Source organism: Sebastes umbrosus, chromosome 1 (genome assembly GCF_015220745.1).
Source record: "Sebastes umbrosus isolate fSebUmb1 chromosome 1, fSebUmb1.pri, whole genome shotgun sequence".
NCBI classification, from domain to species: domain Eukaryota; kingdom Metazoa; phylum Chordata; class Actinopteri; order Perciformes; family Sebastidae; genus Sebastes; species Sebastes umbrosus.
The window spans coordinates 36,178,235-36,202,648 of record NC_051269.1 but is presented as its reverse complement, the minus strand read 5'-3'; the positions used below and the strand labels follow the sequence as shown (position 1 = coordinate 36,202,648).

Here is a 24,414-nt window from a genome sequence, read left to right as displayed (position 1 = left end):
AGAAAACTTGGAATATAAAAAAATAATTGTCTTAATGTAATTATCAACTGGGGAAGTTCCATGGTGATATCTATTGGTTAAAAATGTACCGTAATCACCTGGGGAGGGGCCTCCCCTTAAAAATCATCAGGTTTTTAAGTCTATAAAGAGAAGGGGACCTTTTTTAACTCTTTACCTTCTTGTCTGTGACGGTTTTCTCCACCAGGGGGAGCAGCTCGTTGGAGAGGAAGGTTGCAGAGGCATCAACAAAAGCAATTCCCTGAGGCTCATAGATGTTTGTCACAATCTGTCTCCATACACACAGACGAACACATTATCACCGAGGCAGATCAAGTGTGGAAACAAATTCCTCACATTTCACATTCTTAACACAGGACAAGCAGTTTTTCAGCTCCTCCTGACCAGTATGCCATTATTAAGAAAACTAAAAGAGGAAAGTGTGTCCAACCTGAAACTCCTGCACCGGTTGTTTGGGTTTAACTCGGGTCAGAATCTCATACTGGCCCAGTTTCCTCTGAAGGAGCTCCTCGTAGGTCAGAACGAAAGTCACGCTGTTTTTGGCTGCAATGTTGACAGACACCGAAAACATCTCCATATTCCGTCCAGAAGCCCTGTAATGATGGGTATGTACTTTAACCCATTTGTGCCCACAACTGAAATCTTTAATTTCAAAATCGTTCAAACCGTTGGGCTGAAAAGTGAGTTTTTCTTATCATACTATATCTAGTCTTTGGGTACACGGGACTACTGTTTTTGCAATAGACTCCATTATATTTCTATGAACTCAACCATTTGAATATCAAAGATGTGCACACACATGCAGTGTAAAATATATATTTAGTATGAAAAACATTTTATAAACACAATTGTTATGGCCGTGGAGCTGTTTAGTGTGTATTGGAGGTGATCCTTCCCTCTGCCTCTCTTCCCCTCCAGATGCCCTTCCCCCCTTCTCCTGCACCGGTGTTCCAAATTGGCAATCGAGGGTGAAGTATAAAAGGCTGCTGAGGAGGAGCCAGCAGGGCCAGTGTGCCAGTTCGGCAGTCCAGGGTTGCGTGCGTGGACTGACTCGTGCCGTTCCTCGATCCTCGATAGACAAGGTGTTTTTCTAGTTATTTGTCTTACTTTGTCAGTAAGCTTGATTTTCAGTTAAGTACTTTAAGTTGTTTAGTTGTCAGTTTTGGTTCTGTTTTAGTTAATTAAACATCATTTGCTGTTGCACCAACCTCCGTTTTCCTCATTTCCTCTTTTCCACTCGGTTTTACTTTTCATTGTTACTCCTCCCTCCCCTAGCCTTAAGTAGGGTCGTAACATTTGGGGGCTCATCCGAGATAGGAGACTTTGGCCAATCACAGATCATTTCAGAGAGAGAGCGTTCCCCGGTCACAAACTTTCTCATTTTTTTCTCAGCTGCTCAGAGATGGCAGACTCCAGATCAGCGCTGACTGGTTGTTTTCCTCTGGTATGTGACATCATGACATAGTAACCAGTGTAGGTTTGGGCAGAGCCTTCAGAAACAGCTGTACAGCTGAGATGAGTCTGTCGATCTCCTCGTCAGTGCTGATGTGGTGAGGCAGGTCGACGGAGTCACAGGTTAGCCCTGCCTAATGGACCATTTCATAGTCAGGGCACAGATTTCTCGACTTCAAACTGGAAACCAGTTGGGCTAATGGAGCCATGCCCGGGTCCTGAATTTTGATTATTACTTTAATAAAAGTGAGATTTTTAAGTTGTACTGTTAGATACTTGCCCTAAAGTATGTTCGTACCAAATTTCACAACTTTTGACCAATCACACCAAATGTTGTAGCATTTTCATACTGAATATAGTCTTTGGGCACAAATGGGTTAATGTGTTGTTCACACCACCACCACCAAAACTGGTTCAATGCACACTGTAACAACATACTTCACCAGTCCAGCAGTCTGTCCAGAGGATACGGCCTTATCATACTGTTTCTTAGCTTTCTCTTTCCCCTTCACCTCCCCAGCATACATCCGACCATCAATTTCCCTGTGAGGCACAAAGACACTTGTCACAAGACAGAAAAAGACAGGATCTATGCTCACAGTTTAAAGTACTACATTTTAACTGACATGCTGAAGTTGACGATGAAGGCGGTCTTGGGCAGCTCCACTTCGAAGAAGATTTCCTTGGAGGAGTTTGCTTTGTTCAGAGCCTTGGAGGTCATGACGGTGTGGGCGAAACGAGATGTCACAGTGGAGTCCACTCTCACGCTGTACACCTCCACCATCTGAAAGGATGGACACATCCTGCCTCATTCTTTGTCATTCTCTACTTGTCCACCAGAGGTCCTCAGACTTTCCCCCATGCCCTCATCTGACCTGAAGTAACCTCTTTACCTCGAGTCACCTGACAACCTGTTTCCACTTAGTGTCATTGCTTTCAATCATCTGATACTATTTGTTAACTGTACCTGCCTCATTTAATTCTGTTCAGACTTGCCACCCCATGCCATTACGCCTTTGTGTTTTCATTTTTCCCAATAAATCACTGAACCCTTCCCATGCTTAAAGAAATAATGAATAAATATGGGAATAAGTCGCTAAGATGTCTGATACCGGCCAATAAACATGCCAACATGTGAATAAGAGAGTATTGGTACTTATTTTTTCCACATCAAGCATTGATGTGCTTCTTATTATTAATTTAGACGACATAATTGTGTATCACGATACATGATTTCATCACGATGCGATTCCATTGAGACACGATAAATTATCATATTGAATTATCGCTCAGCTCTAATTATAGCAACACCAGCGGCCATGAGAACGGGCAGCTTATTGTCATCTCTCTACTGAACTGGGGATCAGATGTCATGAGAAATGTCCCCAAATTATCCATGTCACAAAATCCAGAGAGGTCACTGTTATGCAATACAACGCAAGATGAAACTTTCTAGAGAAAGGAATAAACACGAATCACTTCCAGCATGTTTATCGTCTCCAGCAAAGCAAAGAGAAAAGAAATACGTGCCAATGGACACCGCAGGGGGAACGAGTGACATCTGGAAGCAATGAGAGTTTATAGAAAATGTGGACTTCATTTTGCAAACAGTAACAATACCACTACTGTGAGATAGAAGCTACCAGCCATCTTGACCATGGTCTCATGTGTAATGAATTATTATATCCAGGTTTCACAATTAAATTCCCAATGACATGAATGTATAAATGTCTTGTTGTTAGGAAAGGTCATACCTCTCTTTTGAATTTTATATCAATATCAAAATTGTTTCCTTACATTCGCAGAGCTCGTGCTTCTTTTCTGTAGAAGAAAAAGAGACAAAAGTATTTATTTTCTCAACCAGGGTGAAATGAACATCAGTAGAGTTCTTTATACTTTTGTTAGTAACTATTTGAATCATGAGTACCTTTATTGTCCTGGGGGCCAGAGCTTCTTTGGTTTCCTGGAAGACAACACAGTATGACTGCATGGTTATTGAGAGAGGAACAGCAGGATTGGAGATTGATGTGCAGTAAACTTGATTTTTCCTTGTATGTTTGGCATGATAAAAACAGATTTTCAAACAGTTTTGTACCAACACTGCATCCTGATCTAAAGCACCCATGCTTTTAATATGATCTTCATCATTTTCATTAAAGTTGCCCCCCCTCTGTGTTTCACAAAATGTCTGTTAGAGCAGGTTTTTCAAGAAGATTAGACGAGCAAGGTGAGGCTTTAAGATAGGTGTGGGAATGTGAAGGTCAGACAACAAACAAGCATGCACTGGCATGAATAAACGGGGAGCGGCAGGCAGGCTGGTGTGACAATAAACTGAGTAAGCATGTAATTTATGTGGGCAGGTGGCAGAGGTGGGAAAACTTCACAGGGGCAACTAGTGGAGGACAGAGTTATGACAAAGTCTGAAATGACAGGACATGGTTAGTTAAAGAAACTGAAGTGTAGGTGGGTTGGAGGCCACAAGAGGAACAGAAGGCAGAGGAGGACGGAGCAGGCATCACAGTGATGCCCCTTTTTTGGTCAAAATGTATTGTTTCTTGCAACTGCATTGCATTCTGGTCTATTGAGTCTAATTGCAGTAGAACAAATTATGTCTCTGCCTCTTCTTTAATGGATTTCTAATTGAGTTATTGTTGAATTTTAGTGCAAAAAATGGTGAATCCAGTAAAATGTTCTTTGCAAATACGACAGTGACAGGCAGGCCTTGCATAAGTAGCTGCATACTTTGAGTTATCATGTCATCGTGTTAAAATCTTTGCTTTGAAAGAAAAAGTTGAAATGCCGAGTCATTTTTAATGGTCAGCATTCTGAGAAACCTCTCATGTCAAAAAACATATTGGTGAGGACGAAAAACAATTTCACTAGTTTGCAGGAAACTTTATTTATGTGTACTTCACTCCTACATTGATAATGGGGATGCACCAATCTGTCTTTTTCAGTCCCGATACCGATACCGATACCTATACCAATACCGATACCTGGGCTTTGAGTATCGGACGATACCGAATACCGATCAGATACCAGTGTTTAATTAATAAGCTGCAAGCCTCACTGTTTGGAAGTGACTGGGATCAGTCTTCTAAGTGTAAGACAACATCTTGTTTGACTTAAACATTGCTTTCTTAACTTTGTAAAAACAACATGTAACAAATAAATACTAAGATATACATTTACTGAATTGTTATTTATTATTAAAATAATAAATCGTACACCAGCAACTTGGTAAAAAAAAATCCTCAAAATTGACAGGAATTACAATGCAGCAACAAATTGGTCAAAACAGTAATTAAGATTCAAGTTTAGATTAGATTTAGATCGGCCCCATTGAAACTGTTACCCATTCCAGCTATTTCAGTTAGTATTCGCACGATATCCGATATCGGTGCTTCCCTAATTAATATCAGGCTACCGTCCCTCTGTCATCACTGATGAACCTGGTTATTATCTTTATCTTTATCAAATTTCTTAAGTTGTACCTTCATTTTTCAATTGAAAACATAAAAACGTTTTCTTTGAGTAGTCTGCAGATCAGACTGCGCATGCGCAGAGCGGAGAAACAGTACAAAATAAAATAACAGAAACACTGAGTAAAGACTTTTTGAGATTACCCAAGTGATGACGAAAACAAGAAAACGCGCAGTCAGTTTCTTTCTTTAAAGCCTACAAACCCCCAAAAAACCCTGAAATATTGACTTGTTTTTTCTTTCCTGGATTGAATGAAAAAGAAACAGATTTTCTTTTATTCCCTTTTCCGGGAAAACACTTGCTGCTGCCAGACATGCAAAGCAGCCACTTCCTGCGTGCCTGGGGATTCACGGGAAAGATCAACTTACAACTGTAAATATACAGGCTTGTATATTCACTGACCATAGAAAATAACAAAACAGTTTACATGCAACATGTTAATAAATACCTGCCCCAGAGCATCTCTGCGAGAAACCACCAGCGCTCCCTGAACCTGAGCTGGAAGCCAGATGCAAACACAAATCCACAGCAGCATGGTGACTGTCCACAGAGCAGGCATGACTGGGAACCAGAAGAGCCTCTGCTCTGGCATGCTACATAAAAACAAATGTGGAGGGAATTCAAGGCATGTGGGGATCAAGTCTTCCCATCAGAGTTTAACTCCACCCACACACTCTGCTGCAGGAGGAGGGACCCTCCGCCTCTGCAACTGTTTATGTGAGTCAGTGTTTCCCGTAAATAAATTGGCATGTGCAGCAACGGGAAGATTTCAACAACTAAAATAAGACCCACCCAGTCTAGACTTGTTTATTTAAGGGATACCTGTGTCTGTGTGTTTGTTTACTGCATGCTTTAAAGGTACAGTGTGTAGGATTTGGCGGCATCTAGTGGTGTGGTTGCAGATTACAACTAGCTAAGTACCCCTCGGCTCACTCCTCACTCACTTTTTTTTCCGACTCTGCGGATCACGTTACCGCAGTTTCACAAGTGTGACAGACATAGATGCAGTTTGAACTTTAAGGTTGGGGGTTCACAAAAAAAAAATGAGGAGGGAATGTGATGTATATAACACAGAGACATCTAATGTATTGGGATGCGTGTAGCCTACATATTACACCCTCCAAACAGAATTCGACGTATTGTTTTCTATTGGAGTGTCCTGGCCGAGAAGTAGGGTCATTTTCTCATAGAATTCTATACAATCAGACTTCTTTTTGCAACGAGAGGAGTTGCCCCCTGCTGGCTGTTTGAAAGAATGCAGGTTAAAGTCACTTCCGCATTGGCTTCACTTCTCAGACCCCGGAGTTGCCCACTGTTATGAATATTATATTCCATTTCTGCTACTAGATCCCCAAAATGTTGCACACTGTTCCTTTAAGTTCACATGGATCTCGGGGTTTTCTCTTTCATGAATGTATTTATTTCTTCTCCACATGCTGAGATATGAATAAGGTCAATTACAGCATCATAAAGTGTAAACCACCAATTAAGGCTCACATTAAGGGAATATTTCCTGTAGTAAAACAATAATCAGAGTCATTTGGTACACAGTTTAACCATGAAGAAATGTTTCACCAATGTGTCACGACTAAAGGTGAAGTTTATTTGGTATCATGTGGTTTAGGAGTTCTGTAGTAGACCTCACATGAACCGATCTTTACACCAGAGTTGCTGTACACTGCTTGGAGACAGTTTGGACCCCATTCTACATCTTGTCAGCTCCTGACATTAGCAAACATTTAAACTGTAGTGAACAATTCAAAAAGCAGGACGCGCCAGTGTCAGCATACAGGGATTTTATTTAATTAGCAGGACATTCTCAAAGTCAGACATGACAAACATTAACTATGTGTTCTACTGTACAATGTAGGAAACACTGAAACCAGAGCTGCAACAATTAATCGATTAGTTGTCAACTACTAAATTAGGAGCTGCAGCATTTATTTCTGCACAAACTTCCTCTGTACATTCACTAGATATTCTGAAGGCTAAACTAACTCTTCTGCAGTGTGTAGTGTGCGCGCATGCATGTGAGAGGTGGACCGAGTGAGAACGAGCACGGCGTGTAAGTGAAGGCAGGCAGCAGAGCAGAGCAGCATCGACTCCGGCCCTGGAGACCAGGGCTACGATCTCCCCTGCGTCCTCCGACCGCGGCCGGGGGGCTGGAGCAGGATTAGTTGACACTGTTTTGCAAGACCGGCTTCACTAGATATAACTTTGCAGTTTTGGTGCTTCCGTGTAGTTTGTGTTGGAACAGCGTAGCCACACGCGAGCGTGCATGGGACACCAAACCGCAATGATTTATAAGAGTGTAAGAAGTTACAAACAGTACCGTTAATCAGTCTGAGTATATTTTATTAAAAAAAAAGTCTGAAGTCTCTGAAACATGACATTTGACGACGTCATCTTGGACTTTGACTGATCGACATTTTTCACTTTTTTCTGACATATTTTAGACCAAACAACTAATCGATTAATCGAGAAAATAATCAACAGGTTAATCACCACTGAAACTAATCATTAATTGCAGCCCTAAATGAAAGACTGAATTGAAATGACCAAATGCAACTTGAGTCCATCTTTAAGATTTAATTCAGTACAAGTGATCGCTGAGGCTTTCTCCCAGGTCCTCTCACTATTTTGGGTTGGCGTTACTTCCCATTCTTATCATTCCAGCAATTACAGTGATAGAAACCGTGAAACTGTCCACACAATGCTGTGAATGAAGCCTGTTTGGGTGCAAAATGTTAGATCATTCATGGCGTGAGTACAGGCAGATTTGAATATGAATTGTATAAATTTGATTTAGATCATTTCTGTGGTAGACATTGATGATGTGTGACCTGTTTTTAAACTGTTTTAAAAAGGCCTGACACAATGTAGTCTGATGCCTTTCCATCGATGAGGCCTATTCCATTATTGTGAATGAACCAGCAGGGAACATTTTCTCCGTTCTTCACATCCTGCCTGAAGTCTCTCTGCCAGCCTCTGTGGACCAACACAGAAATGTCACGTGGACCATTTATTCATTCATTTTAGACACACATTGCATGCAAACTGAGATGGGACACACTTTTATCTGTATATGTATGTAGTGTACCTGGTCACATTGAGCTCCAGTCCTTTCACAAACATGGTGGCGTCTGGTTGCTCTGGGACTTTACCTGGACGCAGTTCTGACACCTCATATTCAATCCCACGGTAGAACTGACCTGAAGGACGACGCACCATTTAAAGTTAATATCATTTTAACATAAAATCGTTCTCCACCAGCGATAATTGCCAACTGCAGTAAAATAAATTGAGCTTCATCATATCTATTATACTGTAATGTCAAACAGATTGAAGGTCCTATATTTCTAAGCTTTGCTCTGTTTATAGTGTAATTGATCAAATCTGGTTTTGGTTTAGTAACTTCTGTAAACCACATTTTGCTGCAAAACATCACAAAGAACATTTAAAAAAGCATCAAAAACAATCATCAAATCTGACAAATCCTAATGTGAAGTCATGTCTTCATTTTTAAAAAATCTTGTCCTGTTTTGTGCAATTTTAATTCCTGACATAAGGCAGATCAATTCAAAGCCACAATAATTTTTTCAGCCACTTGAGTGGAGCGCAACGAGCTCTAAATACTGAAATGATTATCACCTTATAAAGTTGTCGCATGTTAGCAAAGAGCTGCCTATTTACACATCCAGAGTGGAGTCGTTGGAGTCGTGTTTCTGGCCACCTGATGAATGCAAGTCCGATATCGACTCTGTTTTTAGCTCCGTTTCCGTTTCTACCGTCTCTAGAGGGAAATATCTGTCTCTTTAGCTACTAAATGCTCCACAATGTTTACCGGTTAGTTGCTAAATGTGTCTGTCTGCCGTTTGGTGCTGAGCAGGTAGTGTACACTGAGTTTTTAGAGCTTTTGCACTGACAACAGCTCCCTACTGAAAATCTGAAAACGACGCTATGAGAGCGGTGAGAGTGAACCAGAAGAGTAAAGTTGCGGCCTGACAGCAAAACAGCTGAAACTCACTGTAAAGCTCCGTAAAGCAGAGGAAAGCTGCAGATTCAGGTGATAATTCTCTGTAGGTTCATCACTACGAGTAGAGCTGCAGCGCTTAATCAATTAATCGATTAGTTGCCAACTATTTTGATAATTGATTAATCAGTTTTTATCAGTAATTTTTTAAGGTAAAAAAAGGAAAAAATTCTCTGATTCCAACTTCTTAAGTATGAATATTTTCTGGTTTCTTTACTCCTCTTTGATAGTAAACTGAATATCTTTGAGTTGTGGACAAAACAAGATATTTGAGGATGCCATCTTGGGCTTTGGGAAACACTGATCGACATTTTTCACCATTTTCTGCCATTTTATAGACCAAACACTATTATATTATATTATATTATATAGTTTTCTTAAGTGGGAGTAAGATCAGGTGAAATTTTGCCTGAGCTGGCACTGCTATGTGCAACTTTTAAATTTTCATGATTATTATTTACCAAGTGTACTTTGAAGTGTATTAAGTATAGGCTACTTCTCTTAGCATGTATGTCATATTGGACTAATCCACAAAAACAAAATATCATAACAATATAACGAATATTTTGGCAGCCTATCTGTGGACTGTCTGATTTTATTGGTGTCAATTTATTTTATTATTATCTTTTTTGTCTGCTCTGAGGAGAAACCAGTAAATACACATCACTAGTTTTGACTTTTGACTTTAAACCATGCAGTCTACTCTCTGACGTGTGTGATGTTGTACCTAGCAGGCCGTGAACAGAAGGGGACAGGAGGCGGCTGTCCAGGGTGTAGAAACCCAAGTAGTCCCGGTGGTACGGGTTCTTCGCCCACACTTTGTGTAGCAGGACGACAAACTTGACAGAATCCTTTAGAGATACTGTTAGGCTCTGATCCTTGGTCAATAGAAGATCCACACTGGAGGAGGAATAAGGGGTGTTAGATAGACAACTGTTCATCCTGAACTGGATTTGTTATTTCACATTTAGAGAGATAGTTCTCTTTCAATAAAGGGGTCCTTACTTGGGTCCTTTGACAGAAGCTGTATCAGACCACAGCAGTGTGACCAGTTTGCCATCCTGGAGCACTGTGATGTCCTGAGTGCTCACCTCCAGCCTCACCCCCAGAGTCTGGTGGGCGATGCCAAAACGCCAAAAGTAGGTGACAATTTTACCATCAGGGGCAATCTTCTTGTCTCCGATGATCTCGCCATTGACCAAAATACCTGAGGAAACAACACGGGATTCAGTCACTCACTGTTTAACTGCAGGGTATGATTTGTGTGATGTCCAAAGTCTTCATCAACGACAAGGAGTATACATGTGTACTAAAAAGTCAAGGAGTAAGAAGGTCACGATGATGATCAGGACTCAGGGCTGACCTTGTTTTGGGTCTCTGACCAGGTTGAAAATGGTTCCTGGTACTTCGTTGATGTTGAAGCACAGCGCGTCGTCTCTGTCAGGGAGCTCGATCATGAAATGAGGATCTCCATCCACTGCAGGTGATACCAGAGTATTTAATGACAGTAATAAACAAAATGGAAATGATTTTGTTTTGCTGATGACAACGTGTCAAGAAGACTAAGAGTCTGTAGCCATGCAAGCAGCTCTGTGAGTAGGGCTGGGTATCATTTAAAAAATTACTATACCAATACCAATACCAGTATAGGCTACCCTTTAAGTGATACCGATACCAATAGAGTAGTTCAAGCGATGAAGCTTCAAATGTCTGTTGTCGTATTTTATGACCACATCACCCTAAATAAAAATCCTCAAACAAAATTCTCAATTTGAATAAAATGATTCATCAGATTAAATGAGCCAGTCTTTTTTTTTTTATTAAAATCAACTTTCTTTTATGAATCTAACATTTGATTGCTGCTAGACCACCCCGTTAATACAGGTTTGCATCCTTTGTGTGCGAACAGTTTTTTGCCTGCAGTGAAAATGTTTTTGAAAGGCTAAACGCCAACATGGATTGAATGAAAGGACCATGAATATCTGTACCAATCTATCTAGAAGAGGTTTAGAGATTTCATTACATAGGTAAAGATTCTGACCTGATGGCGGCGCCAAATGTAAAGTAAGGGATCACCAAAGTCATTACAATTCATCCTCTTAGGACCGTGAATGTGTGCACTAAATTTCTTAGCATTTATCTAATAGTTGTCGTGATTGACTGACAGACTGACTGACATTGCCAGAACCATGCAGCTACCATTGCTAAAAGTGTACTTACCAAAATATGTAGGTTGATATGCGGGTGCTACTGGTGGATAATAAGGCTGTACATATGGTTTTGATCCAGCTACAGGATACAGGAACAATAAAACTTGAGTTAAAAACAATACAGTGAATCCCAGAAGTCTTATTTATATTATATGTAAAAAGAAAAATGACTGTCTTACACATTCTTTCTGCCTGCTGTCTTTGTTCTGTCAAAAAACAGATAAACAAAAACAACTTAGCACACTGCACAGTTCAGATTGCAGCACCACCCTCTGCTGGTATAGTTGAGTAAAGAGAAGTTATATGTTGAAAACATGAATCCAATAGTCAGGGAAAGCCTGCCCTGTATCCCGTTTGTAACCCCTCTTTTTCCTCCCTTACCTTCAGTCAGCTTGTCAGCGATGAGAGGAGGTTCTGTTCCGTCCTCAGTTTCAGGCTTGGTGACCACCATGGAAGTGAGAGGAGTGACGAAGCTGTATCGCAGGGACATGTCCAGGGCCTTGGCTGTGGCGTTGGCTTTCTCGTCTGCAGAACCACTCTTGCTGCAAGAAGGAAAATGTGCTGAAGTTGACACTGGTATTCAGAGAACCATCGTGGAATCTATGATTTAATATTACAAGATTGATCATGGGCTCTCAGACGATACCCAAAAAGTATCATTAAAGCTGCAGTGGGTAGAATTGGAGCAAATATATACTCAAACAGACCTCTTCTCCAGTAGCTGCTGGATGGTGAGGTAAGCCCACAGACGCTCTGTGAAATCCCCAAAGATGTACTGCTCATCTGGGTACATCACATCAAAATCCAGAGCACTGGCCAGGCCCTCCACCTTGTAGTCCTCTTCAAACTACAGGAAAGAGAAAAGGAGGAAAAAAAAGATGTCTTGTAATAAACACACGTCTTTTCTCGAGCTCAGCATTGTTTCCAAATTTCTGCTATTTCCCTCTCCTCACCCCTTTGCCGAGCACTTCCACCATGAAGTTGTCTAGGTCTTTTTCTATCAGCCGACCGGCCACCACAATCTCTGTGCCATTAAACAACTGGCTGTAGTGGTTGGTGGTCAGGGAGTCCACTGAGTTCACAGGATAACGCAGGTCAACCTCTAAAAGCAGAGGGCTGGCCACCTCCTCATAGAAACCCTGGTATAAATGCATACTCACATTGTATTACATGTATTTGTACATAATTGTGGAAGAATGTGACATAGCTGGTATTATTTACATCTAAAGAGGAACTATTATGCTTATTTTCAGTTTGAATAGCTCCCTTTGGCTAGGGCTTTGGGCTTTGTAACTTTACTTGCACAAACAAACTATATAACACACTAAAGGAAAGGGGAAAAGCACCAAAGCATAATAGGTCCTCTTGGCTCAAAAATGTATTCATAGCCTAGAGCCTGCACCTGAAGTTGAATGGCTGCATCTGAAGCCTCAAAAATTCTGCGGGCCAGTCCATTGTTTTCTTTGCTCATCACATCCAGGAAGGAGTAATCCACATCATTTCCGAATCCAAGACAGTACAGAGACGTTGCTCCTTCGATGGCAGAACGAACATTCACCTGGATCGTCTGGAGGTTACGTTCTCCTTCAAACGCACAGATACAACATGCAGAAATTTAATTTTAAATTGATCAAAAGTTCACCCACACAAATACACAGTATTTCCTACAGTATGCATGCTCACCATAAGTTGGCATTCCATCAGTCAGTAAAATAATCATGTCGACGCTCCTCTCTGGGAGCCTCTTCTCCCGCCTGTCTTTGAGCAGCATGTTTCCGCCTTTCAAAACCGCATCATTGATATTGGTCACTTGAAGGAAAACACACAACAAATCATTAAATGTATGGTATGAAAGTGTATTTCTATAATTTATGGAGTTAAGATGACTAGTGTCACTTGTTTTTCTACTAACTTCCGCCGGCATCTATTCTTCTGACGTAATTCATGCCTCTAGACACGTTTTCCTCGGTTGCTTTGCTAAGTGATTCCCTCCAAACCTCAATTCTGCTATCAAACTGGACGAGGGCAAAGTGGTCATCCTCATGGAGGTCTTGGAGGATCAGCAGCAATGCCTCTCGGGTCTACAAGGAGTTACAAGTTCAAAGGTCAAAATGTGGGTATCAATATATGCAACAGCCGGTATCACAGGAAGGCGTATAAATACCACGACGTTATATGGACATTCCACTTAGGTTCAGGCAAGAAAATCACTTAGTTAGGGTAACGGAAAACGTCATGGTTGGGCTTAAAATAAGTAAGTAAACTAAGTAAAACACGTATGGAAACAACTACGTAAAACATGTCACAAACGTCAACAAAAAACACTTGACAAATATCACGTGACAAACACTAACAAAACTTATAAAACAAAACAATGGTCAACAACCTCAACAACGTTCTTGAAAACGGGTCTCCTGGCCATCCATAAGTGGTCTTTCAGACTTTTTATACTACGTCACTAACTCTTAGCTTATACGTGGATGTGTTTACATTGCAGTCAGTACAGGATACATGGCATCGAACACCACGTGTTGTAGAAAGTCCGAACTTTCTGTGTAATTGTAATATTTAACGCTAGATTGTAGGCTATTAGTCTCGTGTTGTGCAATGAAGGTTTCATCTGCTAACAAACATCTTGTGTGGTTGATAATAATAATAATAATTATAATAATGAAGGTTATTTACAAGCACTTATTAAATCAGGTGCCTCGTGTTTAGTGACAGCCCCTGTGGACTCGTACCATAAAAGTCTGAATAGTCTCTCACCTGTGCCATCTTTCTTCCATACATTGATCCGCTCGTATCAATCACAAACACCACATTCTTTGGTACTCTGGTTAGGTCAGGCGGAGCAAAGAAGTGCACAAAGTATCCGTTCACAATCTGAAGGAAAGAGAATCAATAAAGAGCTGTAACATACACAAAAGAATGACAAGGCAATGTGACAATTGCAAAATGTAATTAATTTCATGTTGTTGGGCAATCTAATCACAGATTCATCATTTGTAATTTACAACTCAGCCTCCAGACAAAGTGAATCTGTATAGATTTACATGTGAAGCCTGATTTAAACGTGCATTCAGCAGATACTGAGCATGTGTCGACATCTGACCTGAATGTCCCCGAGGCCCTCTACTCGGTTCACGTCATACTTGATGATAAAATCTCCGTCGATGAGTGTCCCATCACAACCTGCGCACTTCTTCTGCTGATCCATAGTTGGTGAGAAAGAGATGTATGCCTGATAATGGGATACAATACAACCAGTTAAGCTTACTCTGAATTCTCAGAGGCAAAGAATCAGAGACAGCTTCTTATATGTGGAAGACAGAAACTGCAAAAATAAATAATAAATAAATAAATTACTCGATAAATAAATAAATAAATAAATAAATAAATAAATAAATAAATAAATAAATATGCCATTAAATGTACAAAATAATATTAAAAATAAATGTGGGCTTTAATTTATTGATAAAATATGACATAAAAAATGTGTTTCTTTATTTATTTACCTTTGTATTAGTAATTCCCAAATGTATCTACTCTTCTATTTAATTCTTCCTTTTATTTATTTATTATTATCTTTTATTTATTGTAATGTTTATTATTATTTATTTTTGCATTTACCTTTCCTATATATTTACTTATAAAGTAATTTATTTATTTATTTATTTTTTATTATCTTTTAAATTTATTTTTATATTTTTTAAATTTATTTTTTGCATTAATTTTTCTATATATTTACTTATCGAGTCATTTATTTATTTATTTTATTGTCTTTTAAATGTATTTTTGCATTCATTTTTTCTATATATTTACTTATCGAGTCATTTATTTATTTTGGCAGGTTTCCTCCTCCATATTTACAAGGCCTGTTCATGCATCATGTACCTTCTTGTCTGTGACGGTTTTCCCCACCAGGGGAAGCAGCTCGTTGGAGAGGAAGGTTCCAGAGACATCAACAAAAGCAATGCCCTGAGGCTCATAGATGTTTGTCACAATCTGTCTCCACACAGGCAAACACACACACACATAAAGATAATTTGTAAGGTGAACCACTCATTTAGAATATCTGAAACGACCAAGAGACGGGATTTGAACGTCACCTGAAACTCCTGGACCGGTTGTTTGGGTTTAACCCGGGTCATAATCTCATACTGGCCCAGTTTCCTCTGAAGGAGCTCCTCGTGGGTCAGAACGAAAGTCACATGACTTTCAGCTGCGATGTTGACAGACACTGAAAACTTCTCCATCGTCCTTCCAGAAACCCTAGAACGAAACACAGACATCACTGACAGCCTCTAATGTTAAAATGAGCAAACTAGGATCTTCCATAGATACAGTATGTTTCCTTTAACATGTATTTTACAGTGTGTTTATGTATTTTTCATCTTGACTGACTCACTTCACCAGTCCAGCAGTCTGTCCAGAGGAAACAGCCTTCTCATACTGTTTCTTGGCTTTCTCTTTCTCCTTCACCTCCCCAACATACATCTGACCATCAATTTCCCTGTGAGGCACAAAGACACTTGTCAAAAGGTGAAGAAAGACAGGATCTACGCTCACAGTTTAAAGTACTACATTTTAACTGACATGCTGAAGTTGACGATGAAGGCGGTCTTTGGCAGATCCACTTCGAAGAAGATTTCATGGGCGGAGCCTGCTTTGTTCAGAGCCTTGGAGGTCATGACGGTGTGGGCGAAACGAGACATCACAGTGCATTCCACTTTCACGCTGTACACCTCCACCTGAGGCAGAAAGAAAGGAAGATTGAAACACTAGTGCAAGAGGTTCTCAAACATTTTTGGGCCAGGGACCCCTTATAGAGCAGAACATTTTCCAAGGACCCCCTCTGAATCGCAACACCGATTAAGCTTAAGCTTACTACCATTTGTACTCTTAGATGCCATTGGAACTGGTTGTATTATAAAACTTTTTCAACCTAAATACTTCAGAACTGTTGCATAGTGATAAACAGAAACATGTTTCAGTTTGATTCATGTTAAGATAAAATTATAACCCTTTAATAGTCCTACATAGACTGCATAAAAGGTCTGACAGCAGGGAAATTTGCAATGTTATTGAATGTTAATACTACTTATATATCTTTTAAACAGAGGGCGATTGCATTAGGACTCAACTTGGAGTACAGTAGCAAGACTGGCATACATGTAGTCCTAATAAATCCAGACATTTAAATGTAACAGTCTGAAGCTGACTTTCAGTAAGTGCTTAAAATAAAAAAATAATTAATAAGATTAATGAATTTATTTTTGTGTGTCACAATCATATCAGGGTTTCTATTGGCCCGAAGCCAACATGGGTGGGAGTAATGGACACGATATGCTTTTTTTTATTGGCGCAAATGGTTCCCATCTGTAGATATGCACTTTTTAATGACACAGCACAATTTCATAATTTATAGCAAATTATTTCGCGGACCCCCTGACAGAGTGCCACGGACCCCTGAGGGTCCTCGGACCCCACTTTGAGAATTGTTGCGCTAGTGAATATGGAAAGTTTCCTATCACAAGCACTACATACAGCATTTTTTTTTTTTACAGTGAATTATTGTAAAATCTGCTATTTTCCTTCGGTTTCAAACTGAATGTTTATTTGCAGCCATGTTCGGTCCACATCATGCTGCCTTGATGGGAGCCAAAGAAAACAGCTTTATGTCACTGATTCCACTTTGGGAGGGTTGTGTGAGAATATTTCTCATCATCGTTATCATCAATAGATACAAAACAGATTATTTTCTTACCTTGGCGTCAGGTGTACTTCTTTTCTGTAACAAAAAAAAAGAAAAAGGAGATTCATTTGGAGTTGGAAAATCAAGACTCTGCAAATCTGACAATTTGTTAATATGAATTATTTATGTAAAGTAAATATAGCGTTATTCATTTTACTTTAAGGATTGTAATGTACAAGCAGAAAGATGTAACTTTAGCACAACATTTCCACCATAATATCAAAGGACTCTCTGACTGCAAATTGTTTCTGACAAGTACCTGCAATGATCTGGCAGCTCCGCTTGTCTCCTGAAATACAAATACAGCAGGGTGAACCAACATGGTGTCAAGATATTAGAGAAAAAAACACCTGCATAACATGAACCAATTTATCAGAAAAAAAACTATTCCGTGTCACACAAATACATACAAATAGGAAAAGTAAAACCGAGTAGGATTTAAGTTGCAAACTAGTTCTGAAGCAGCACATAAGAAAACAGACTAGTGACTAAATCAGGAACCATATAATAAATACTTCTGCTATAAAACAATGTGATTTCAAATTAAGATCAGAGAACAGACAGGTCAGTGTGTGTGTGTGTGAAGTTACCTGCAGAGCTTTGTGGTCCCTGGAGATGACCAGAGCCCCGCGGGCCAGGCCGGGCAGCCAGAGGCAGACGCTGCCCCACAGCAGCAACAGTCCAACACCCTGCAGTCCAGACATGACCAAACTTCTACTGAACAGCGACTGACTTCACTGCTGAGAAAAAAGCTCTCTGCCCAGAGGGAGGCACAGAAAGTGTATATGTACTGTATGTGTGTGTGTTGGCCTTGAGTATTGACCAACACCAAAAAAAAAAAAAAAATAATTAGTGCTAGATTTGGCCAAGCAGGCATGTTGTGATGTGATACTGGGTCAATTAAACTTGACTACAGAGTGTCTTTGAAAGGAATTCTGTGTCATGGTGACCACAGTAATTATCTCCACAAATGAAGATTTGACAGATAACTTTTGGCTGCATATTTGTATTTCTACCACTCTGCACCTTTTGAAAAAATTATATTATTTTTATCACTTGGGTCAAGCTGTACTCTGCTCTCCATTTGGTGACTCCTCTTCATCATGTAATACTGGGTTTGGCATGCGTGGGTGCGAGACCAACGCTGGGCAGAATGACCCAGTGTACCTTCACAGTCAGCAGTATGGATGTCATGACACAGTGTTAGTGATAGATTCAGGTACTGTAGTTAGTGCTCATCTCATGACGAAGCAAAACAGGTTGATTGGGGTTTTGTTGTTAGTTTGTGTATTGGTTTAAATACTTAAATCATCTCAGCCAGGGCAGGATTAACCCACTAGGGGTCCCAGAGCAAAAATGAGCTGTGTGCCCCCACTTCTCTTTGTATGTATTGGTTAATGATCAGTAGTTTGTGGTAACTAGATAAAGCAACATTTTATTTACTACAATGCACCATGTAAGCACAATATACACTGAAACAATAAAGGCCTTTGTGTTTCTGTGTGCTTTTCCGGGTTTTTTTTCAAATGGAAACGTCCAATCAGCCGTAGGTTACCATAGTAAACTAGGCAAGGCAAGGCAAGGCAGCTTTATTTGTAGAGCACATTTCAGCAACAGGGCAATTCAAAGTGCTTTACACAAACATTCAAGAACATTGCGACAAAGTGCAAAGAACATTAAGACATAATTAAAACAGTTATAAAAAACATTAAAGATTAGAAGAAAAAAAAAAGCTAAAAATAAAAGTACTGAATATAAATACTGTTCCAGACATGTTGTGCTTTGTAAACCAGCAGGAGTATTTTGAAATCAATTCTCTGAGAGACAGAGAGCCAGTGTAGAGACCTCAGAACTGGACTGATATGATCCACTTTCATGGTCTTAGTGAGGACTCTAGCAGCAGCGTTCTGAATCAGCTGCAGCTGTCTGATCAATTTTTTAGGAAGACCAGGAAAGACGGCGTTACAGTAGTCAAGTCGGCTGAAGATAAATGCATGGACTAGGTTTTCCAAATCCTGCTGAGACATCAGTCCTCTAATTCTTGCTATATTCTTCAGGTGATAGTAGGCTGCCTTTGTAATTGTAAAACTAATCGAAGCTAATCAATAAGGTTATGAATAATGTGAAGGCTAGCACTAGCTGAGTCAAAGGTGGCTGTGCTTAGGTTGGAAATAACTGAAAAGGTTAGTTTGCATTTTTTGAAGTGTGGTTGTACGTATACTCCCACTTTCTGCGAGGTAAAATTGCTGCTTTTGTAAATGGAGTCTGGTGGCTTTGAAGAGAGCGCTATAATGGCTTCAGTTCCCCGCTGGAAAGGGCTATTAGACGGCTGTGGACGGGAGCAGCAGAAAAACGTATTTAAGTCACCTAAAAAAATTAATATCAGTTTAAGTCTGGGCTATATTTAGAATATTATCACAGCCTTACCTCGCCATCAGACAGCCCTAACTGACTAACAACTAACTGATCGCAGCCCTCAAACCTACCAGACCAGACTCCACTCACAAAAAGTAATTTTACCTCGCAGAACACAGAACTTGCTGGTCTATCGCTGCATCAATCGGTTAGTTTGTTTGCGTTATTGTGTGACTTTTGGATCTGAACTAACGTGGCGTCCACACAGCAGTTCATTGCTTAGCTCCCGTGCCGGTACTCCTGTCTGCTATTCCAAACTGGGAGCGTGCAAACTGCCATCTAAGTTACTGATTTAAAAACAAACCGAAAAACAAAGTAAAAAATTTAAATCACAGGCTGATCCGGTGAATTTCATCACAGCAACTCATAATGTGAATCAGTAGTGTGTATGGCGCCCGCGTTCCTGTATGCACTCCCGACAACATCTGGGCATGCTCCTGATGAGCAGATGGTGTCCTGGGGGAACTCCTCCCAGACCGGGACCACGACGTCAGTGAGCCCCTGGACAGTCTGTGGCGGTACTTGGAGGCGTCGGATGCACCGATGCATAACGTCCCATAGGTGCTCAATTGAATTTAGGTCAGGGGAACGTGAGGGCCAGTCAATGGCATCAATGCCTTCGTCATCCAGGAGCTGCCTACACACTCTGGCCACATGAGGCCGGGCATTGTCCTGCACCAGGAAGAACCCAGGGCCCACTGCACCAGCGTAAGGTCTGACAATCGCCCTAAGGATTCCATCCCGGTACCTAACAGCAGTCAGGGTACCGTTGGCTATGACATGGCGGTCTGTGCGACCCTCCAAGGATATGCCTCCCCAGACCATCACTGACCCACCGCCAAACTGGTCATGCTGGATGATGGTTACAGGCAGCATAACGTTCACCACGGCGTCTCCAGATTCTTTCACATGCGCTCAGTGTGAACCTGCTCTCATCTGTGAAGAGAATGGGGTGCCAATGGCGGAGCTGCCAATTCTGGTGTTCTCTGGCGAATGCCACTCGAGCTGCATGCACATGTCCCACTAGAGGACGACGGGCCCTCATGCCACCCTCATGAAGTCTGTTTCTGACAGTTTGATCAGAAACATGCACACCAGTAGCCTGCTGGAGGTCATTTTGTAGGGCTCTGGCAGTGCTCCTCCTGTTCCTCCTCGCACAAAGGAGCAGATACCGGTCCTGCTGCTGGGTTGATGCCCTTCTATGGCCCTCCTTGTGTAAGGGCCGGTCTCCTGGTATCTCCTCCGTGCTCTTGACACTCTGCTAGGAGACACAGCAAACCTTCTTGCGACCGCACGTATGGATGTGCCATCCTGGAGGAGCTGGACTACCTGTGCAACCTGATTGGGCTGCAGGTACCGCCTCATGCTACAAGTAGTGACAAGGACACTAGCAGAACACAAAACTAGAGAAGAATCAGTCAGGAGGGATAAGGAAAGAGCAATTGTCTGTGGCCACCACATGCAAAACCATTCCATTTTGGGGGGTTGTCTTGCTGTTGCCTCTCCATTGCACCTGTTGTCACTTTCATTTGCACCATAGAAGCTGAGAGTGATTCACAATCACTCATGCTTCCTAAATGGACAGAATGATATCCCTGAAGTTTAACTGACTTGGTGTTATACTGTGATGATTAAATGTTCCCTTAATTTTTTTGAGCAGTGTATTAAATAGACTAAAATGGAATAATTAAATGTCACAGGTGTCATGACATTGGATCAGATATGGCGGACCACTGTAACGATTTAATATAAGAAAGAAAAAATACATGACTCCTGTGTTTGATGAGTCTGGTTTTAATAGAATAATAATTAATAGAACTTTTAATAGAAGTGACAGGAACAATAAAAGCATAAATATGATAGAATGATGTAATAGTTAAACAAAGAACATATATTGCCAAGAAGTGAAAGTCAATTGTTCGTTCCATTGCAACATCAGCAGAGCTACGCTTCCGCCATTTTGGACTGAAAGCAACTACAAAACTACAACCTAAAAAGTGCCGTGCAAAATTGAAACACATTTATTTATATTCTATTGTCATATTCTACCGAAATGGCCTGTGTTGAACAATAAAATATTATAAATACGATAAGCTTGTAAAGCTAGTGGGAAAAAAAAAATCTACCAGGATAAACAGAGTGCACAATCTGAGATAAAACAAATTACAAAGGAAAAACACCAAAAACTAAACTGAGAACAAAAAATAAATTACAAACCAGAAGACAGATCACAGGCAGGATGGCAGGATTAACACGAGGAACAAAGCAGATGACCTGACACTGAGGCCCTGTTCACACCTGGTTTTAACATGCGTCCTCAGTGATCCGATCACAAGTGGACAGCTTTAAGTACGTCTGTTCACACCTGGCATTAAAATGCGTCTCCACATGCGTCTTCAGTGGCCACTTGTGATCCGATCTCACTTCCCCGCCCCATATGCAAATAAACACGTCGTAAACACACGGCTAATACAGCAGCCATTGTGACGTAATATTACATGAATTGCAGTAGTAATATCCTACATATTCGTTAATTCTGGTACGTTATATTAACATCAAAATAAAAGGTTATTGTAACGGCGGTCCCTGGGGACCTCCGCGCTGCCGGCACCGCTGCTTTTGCCAGACAACAGCGGGGTACAGTGCTCCAGAGAGCCGGGGAGGACAGAGAACAGGCGGGCGGGCGGTTGGGTGTCAGCTCCGCGCAAAGCAGCCAGCGGAACAAAAACACTGACAGTATGATAATAATGCACTTCGCGTGCCAAGTCTACATACAGTAGAGCACAGAGGCCATTTCCATGCTGACAAGCACCGTGTCTGCCTGTTTATTCACCTGAGGGGCGCGGAGATCCCGCGGATCCCGGCTGGGCATCAGAGTAGGCGGTCCTTAATGTGGCCAGGACCCATTCGCGTACACACTGCTAAAAGACTGTGGTCATATGTGGCAATGACCACCTCTGGATGTGGTCTGAAAGATCCGATCTCGATGCGTCCTCAATGCGTCTCGAGTGTGTTCACACCTGTACTTAGAGCAGTCCACTTGTGATCCGATCACTGAGGACGCATGTTAATACCAGGTGTGAACAGGGCCTGACTGAGGGAAGCACACAGACTAAAATACATAAGGACAGCAGGGTGATTAGACACAGGTAGAACAAATCAGGGCGGGGCAGACAATCACAAAAGGCGGGAAACAAACAAAGGCAGGAAGTAATACTAGACAAGACACAAGGAGTGAATTTTCAAAATAAAAACAGGAAACAAACTACAAAAACCCAGGACCATGACACGGGAACTGCTACCACGGGAACTGCTACCAGAAGAACTGCTACCACGAGAACTGCTACCAGGAGAACTGCTACCACGAGAACTGCTACTACGAGAACCGCCATAAGTGGGTCTGACACCAGGGTTATAGTCAGCAGTAGGAGGGTGCCTGAAACCTGTATCAAAAAAATAATAAAAGCATAGTTAAGTTGTTTGTTCAGCCCAAAATAAGATTTATAAAGTATGTCACATTAATAAGTTGAAAGAGATTGTCGTACCACCGTGTCTCTTTGCTTCCGGTCGCTGGTCTGTGAAACAGGACAACAGTTAGAAAACACACAAGACAAAGTTAGTTGGATGTCTAGTTAGTGTTCTACTTACAAACACTGATTCAGAATCAGGTTTATTTCGCCAAATATGTACTTACATGGAATTTGACTCCAATTTTTATGCAGTTCTCTCAATGTACTTACACAGAATAGAAATAACGGAATAAAAGAATACAATACTAAAAATAAAAAAAATGTCTATATACAGGTCAAGTGTTCGGTAGTTGCAAACAATACAAATAGAGCAAAGAAATAAATACCGGATGGATATTCATGGACTGGATGATTATGTATGGCATTGTACATGTGGAGACGTCTATATACTGTCTGCACACTGAGTAGGTTTTATGATTCAACGGGTTTCTAATAATGTAAAAATATGCTATAAATTTGAAAAGAAAGAATATTCTGGTTTACTAGTTAGTTTAGCTGATCACTATCACTTGTTTGTATACTTAAAAATAAAAAAATAAATCAGCTGCTAACTAATTAAAAGTACAGTGTGTTGGATTTGGACATCTAGTGGTGTGGTTGCAGATTGCAATCAACTTAGTACCCCTCCGCTCACTCCTCCCTTTCCAAGACTGCGGTAATGTGGGCCGCAGAGTGCAAATCTGTGGTAACGCCGTAGACTGACATTGACAGAACCATGCAGCTACCATTGCTAAAAGTGTACTTACCAAAATATTCAGGGTAATCTGTGGGTGCTACTGGTCGATAAGAAGGGCGTACATTTCGATGTGAAAAAGCTACAGGATACAGGAACAATAAAACTTGAGTTAAAAACAGTACAGTGAATCCCGGAAGTCTTATTTATGTTATATGTAAAAAGAAAAATGACAGTCTTCCTCATTCTTTCTGCCTGCTGTCTTTGTTCTGTCAAAAAACAGATGGACAAAAACAACTTAGCACACTGCACAGTTCAGACTGCAGCACCACCCTCTGCAGGTATAGTTGAGCCGCTGTGCGCAATACACAGATGCATTCTGGGTCGGGCTCGCTCGGCATTGCTTTGGACTGGTGTGAGCGGTTGAAGCGGGAGATTAGACGATGCTCCAACTTTTTTTTTAAATCCACTCTGCGCTCCATCCCAAATCCTTCCGCTCATGCTTCCTACTCACTCGCGCTCATATGCTCTGACAAATAGTCTTTTTTTTTTCTAGATCTGGGCACAAAAAGGACCGATTGCAGGTATCATTTGACTGGAGAAGTTTCAATCCTACTTCGTACTGTTTTTTTTTCGTTGGATACCTTAAAGGTCATCATTTTAGCTTCGTGTGTTAGCATGCTATTTGCTACAATACATGCTGTATGAGCTAATTAACGTTAAACACAAAATATAGCTGAAGTTGATGGGAATGTGATTCGTTTTGCAGGTATTTGGTCATAAACTAAAGTATTTGATAAATGAAAGGACCATGAATATCTGTACCAACCTATCTAGAGGATGTT

At 40.9% G+C, this 24,414-nt stretch overlaps 2 protein-coding genes across 3 annotated transcripts in view; both read right to left on the bottom strand.

The window, feature by feature from the left end:
• Positions 1-24,414, bottom strand: part of LOC119494458 (inter-alpha-trypsin inhibitor heavy chain H3-like) — a 67,282-nt gene that overhangs the window by 9,911 nt on the left and 32,957 nt on the right. The window contains exons 1-7 of one of the 2 annotated variants that reach the window (XM_037780350.1): positions 5,402-5,570; positions 3,398-3,433; positions 3,268-3,291; positions 2,097-2,254; positions 1,909-2,013; positions 449-611; positions 176-286 (exon numbers count right to left, since the gene is read on the bottom strand). In XM_037780350.1, the coding sequence (XP_037636278.1) occupies positions 176-286; positions 449-611; positions 1,909-2,013; positions 2,097-2,254; positions 3,268-3,291; positions 3,398-3,433; positions 5,402-5,545 (741 nt within the window). In that variant the 5' untranslated portion in view covers positions 5,546-5,570. Of the gene's footprint in view, positions 1-175; positions 287-448; positions 612-1,908; positions 2,014-2,096; positions 2,255-3,267; positions 3,292-3,397; positions 3,434-5,401; positions 5,571-22,654; positions 22,810-22,911; positions 22,942-23,642; positions 23,712-24,414 lie in introns of those variants that run through there. The other variant, XM_037780341.1, reaches the window with a different exon arrangement.
• Positions 7,523-17,718, bottom strand: LOC119494472 (inter-alpha-trypsin inhibitor heavy chain H3-like). The gene is made up of 22 exons (XM_037780372.1): positions 17,542-17,718; positions 17,211-17,240; positions 16,964-16,987; positions 15,793-15,947; positions 15,605-15,709; positions 15,306-15,468; positions 15,091-15,201; positions 14,309-14,437; positions 13,963-14,079; positions 13,109-13,277; positions 12,880-13,005; positions 12,599-12,780; positions 12,150-12,335; positions 11,904-12,043; positions 11,578-11,738; positions 11,376-11,402; positions 11,207-11,275; positions 10,350-10,463; positions 9,992-10,193; positions 9,714-9,886; positions 8,054-8,165; positions 7,523-7,941 (listed from the first exon to the last, which is right to left on the bottom strand). Exons 1-22 carry the CDS (start codon positions 17,653-17,655, stop codon positions 7,803-7,805), a joined length of 2,748 nt encoding a protein of 915 aa, XP_037636300.1. The 5' UTR covers positions 17,656-17,718; the 3' UTR covers positions 7,523-7,802.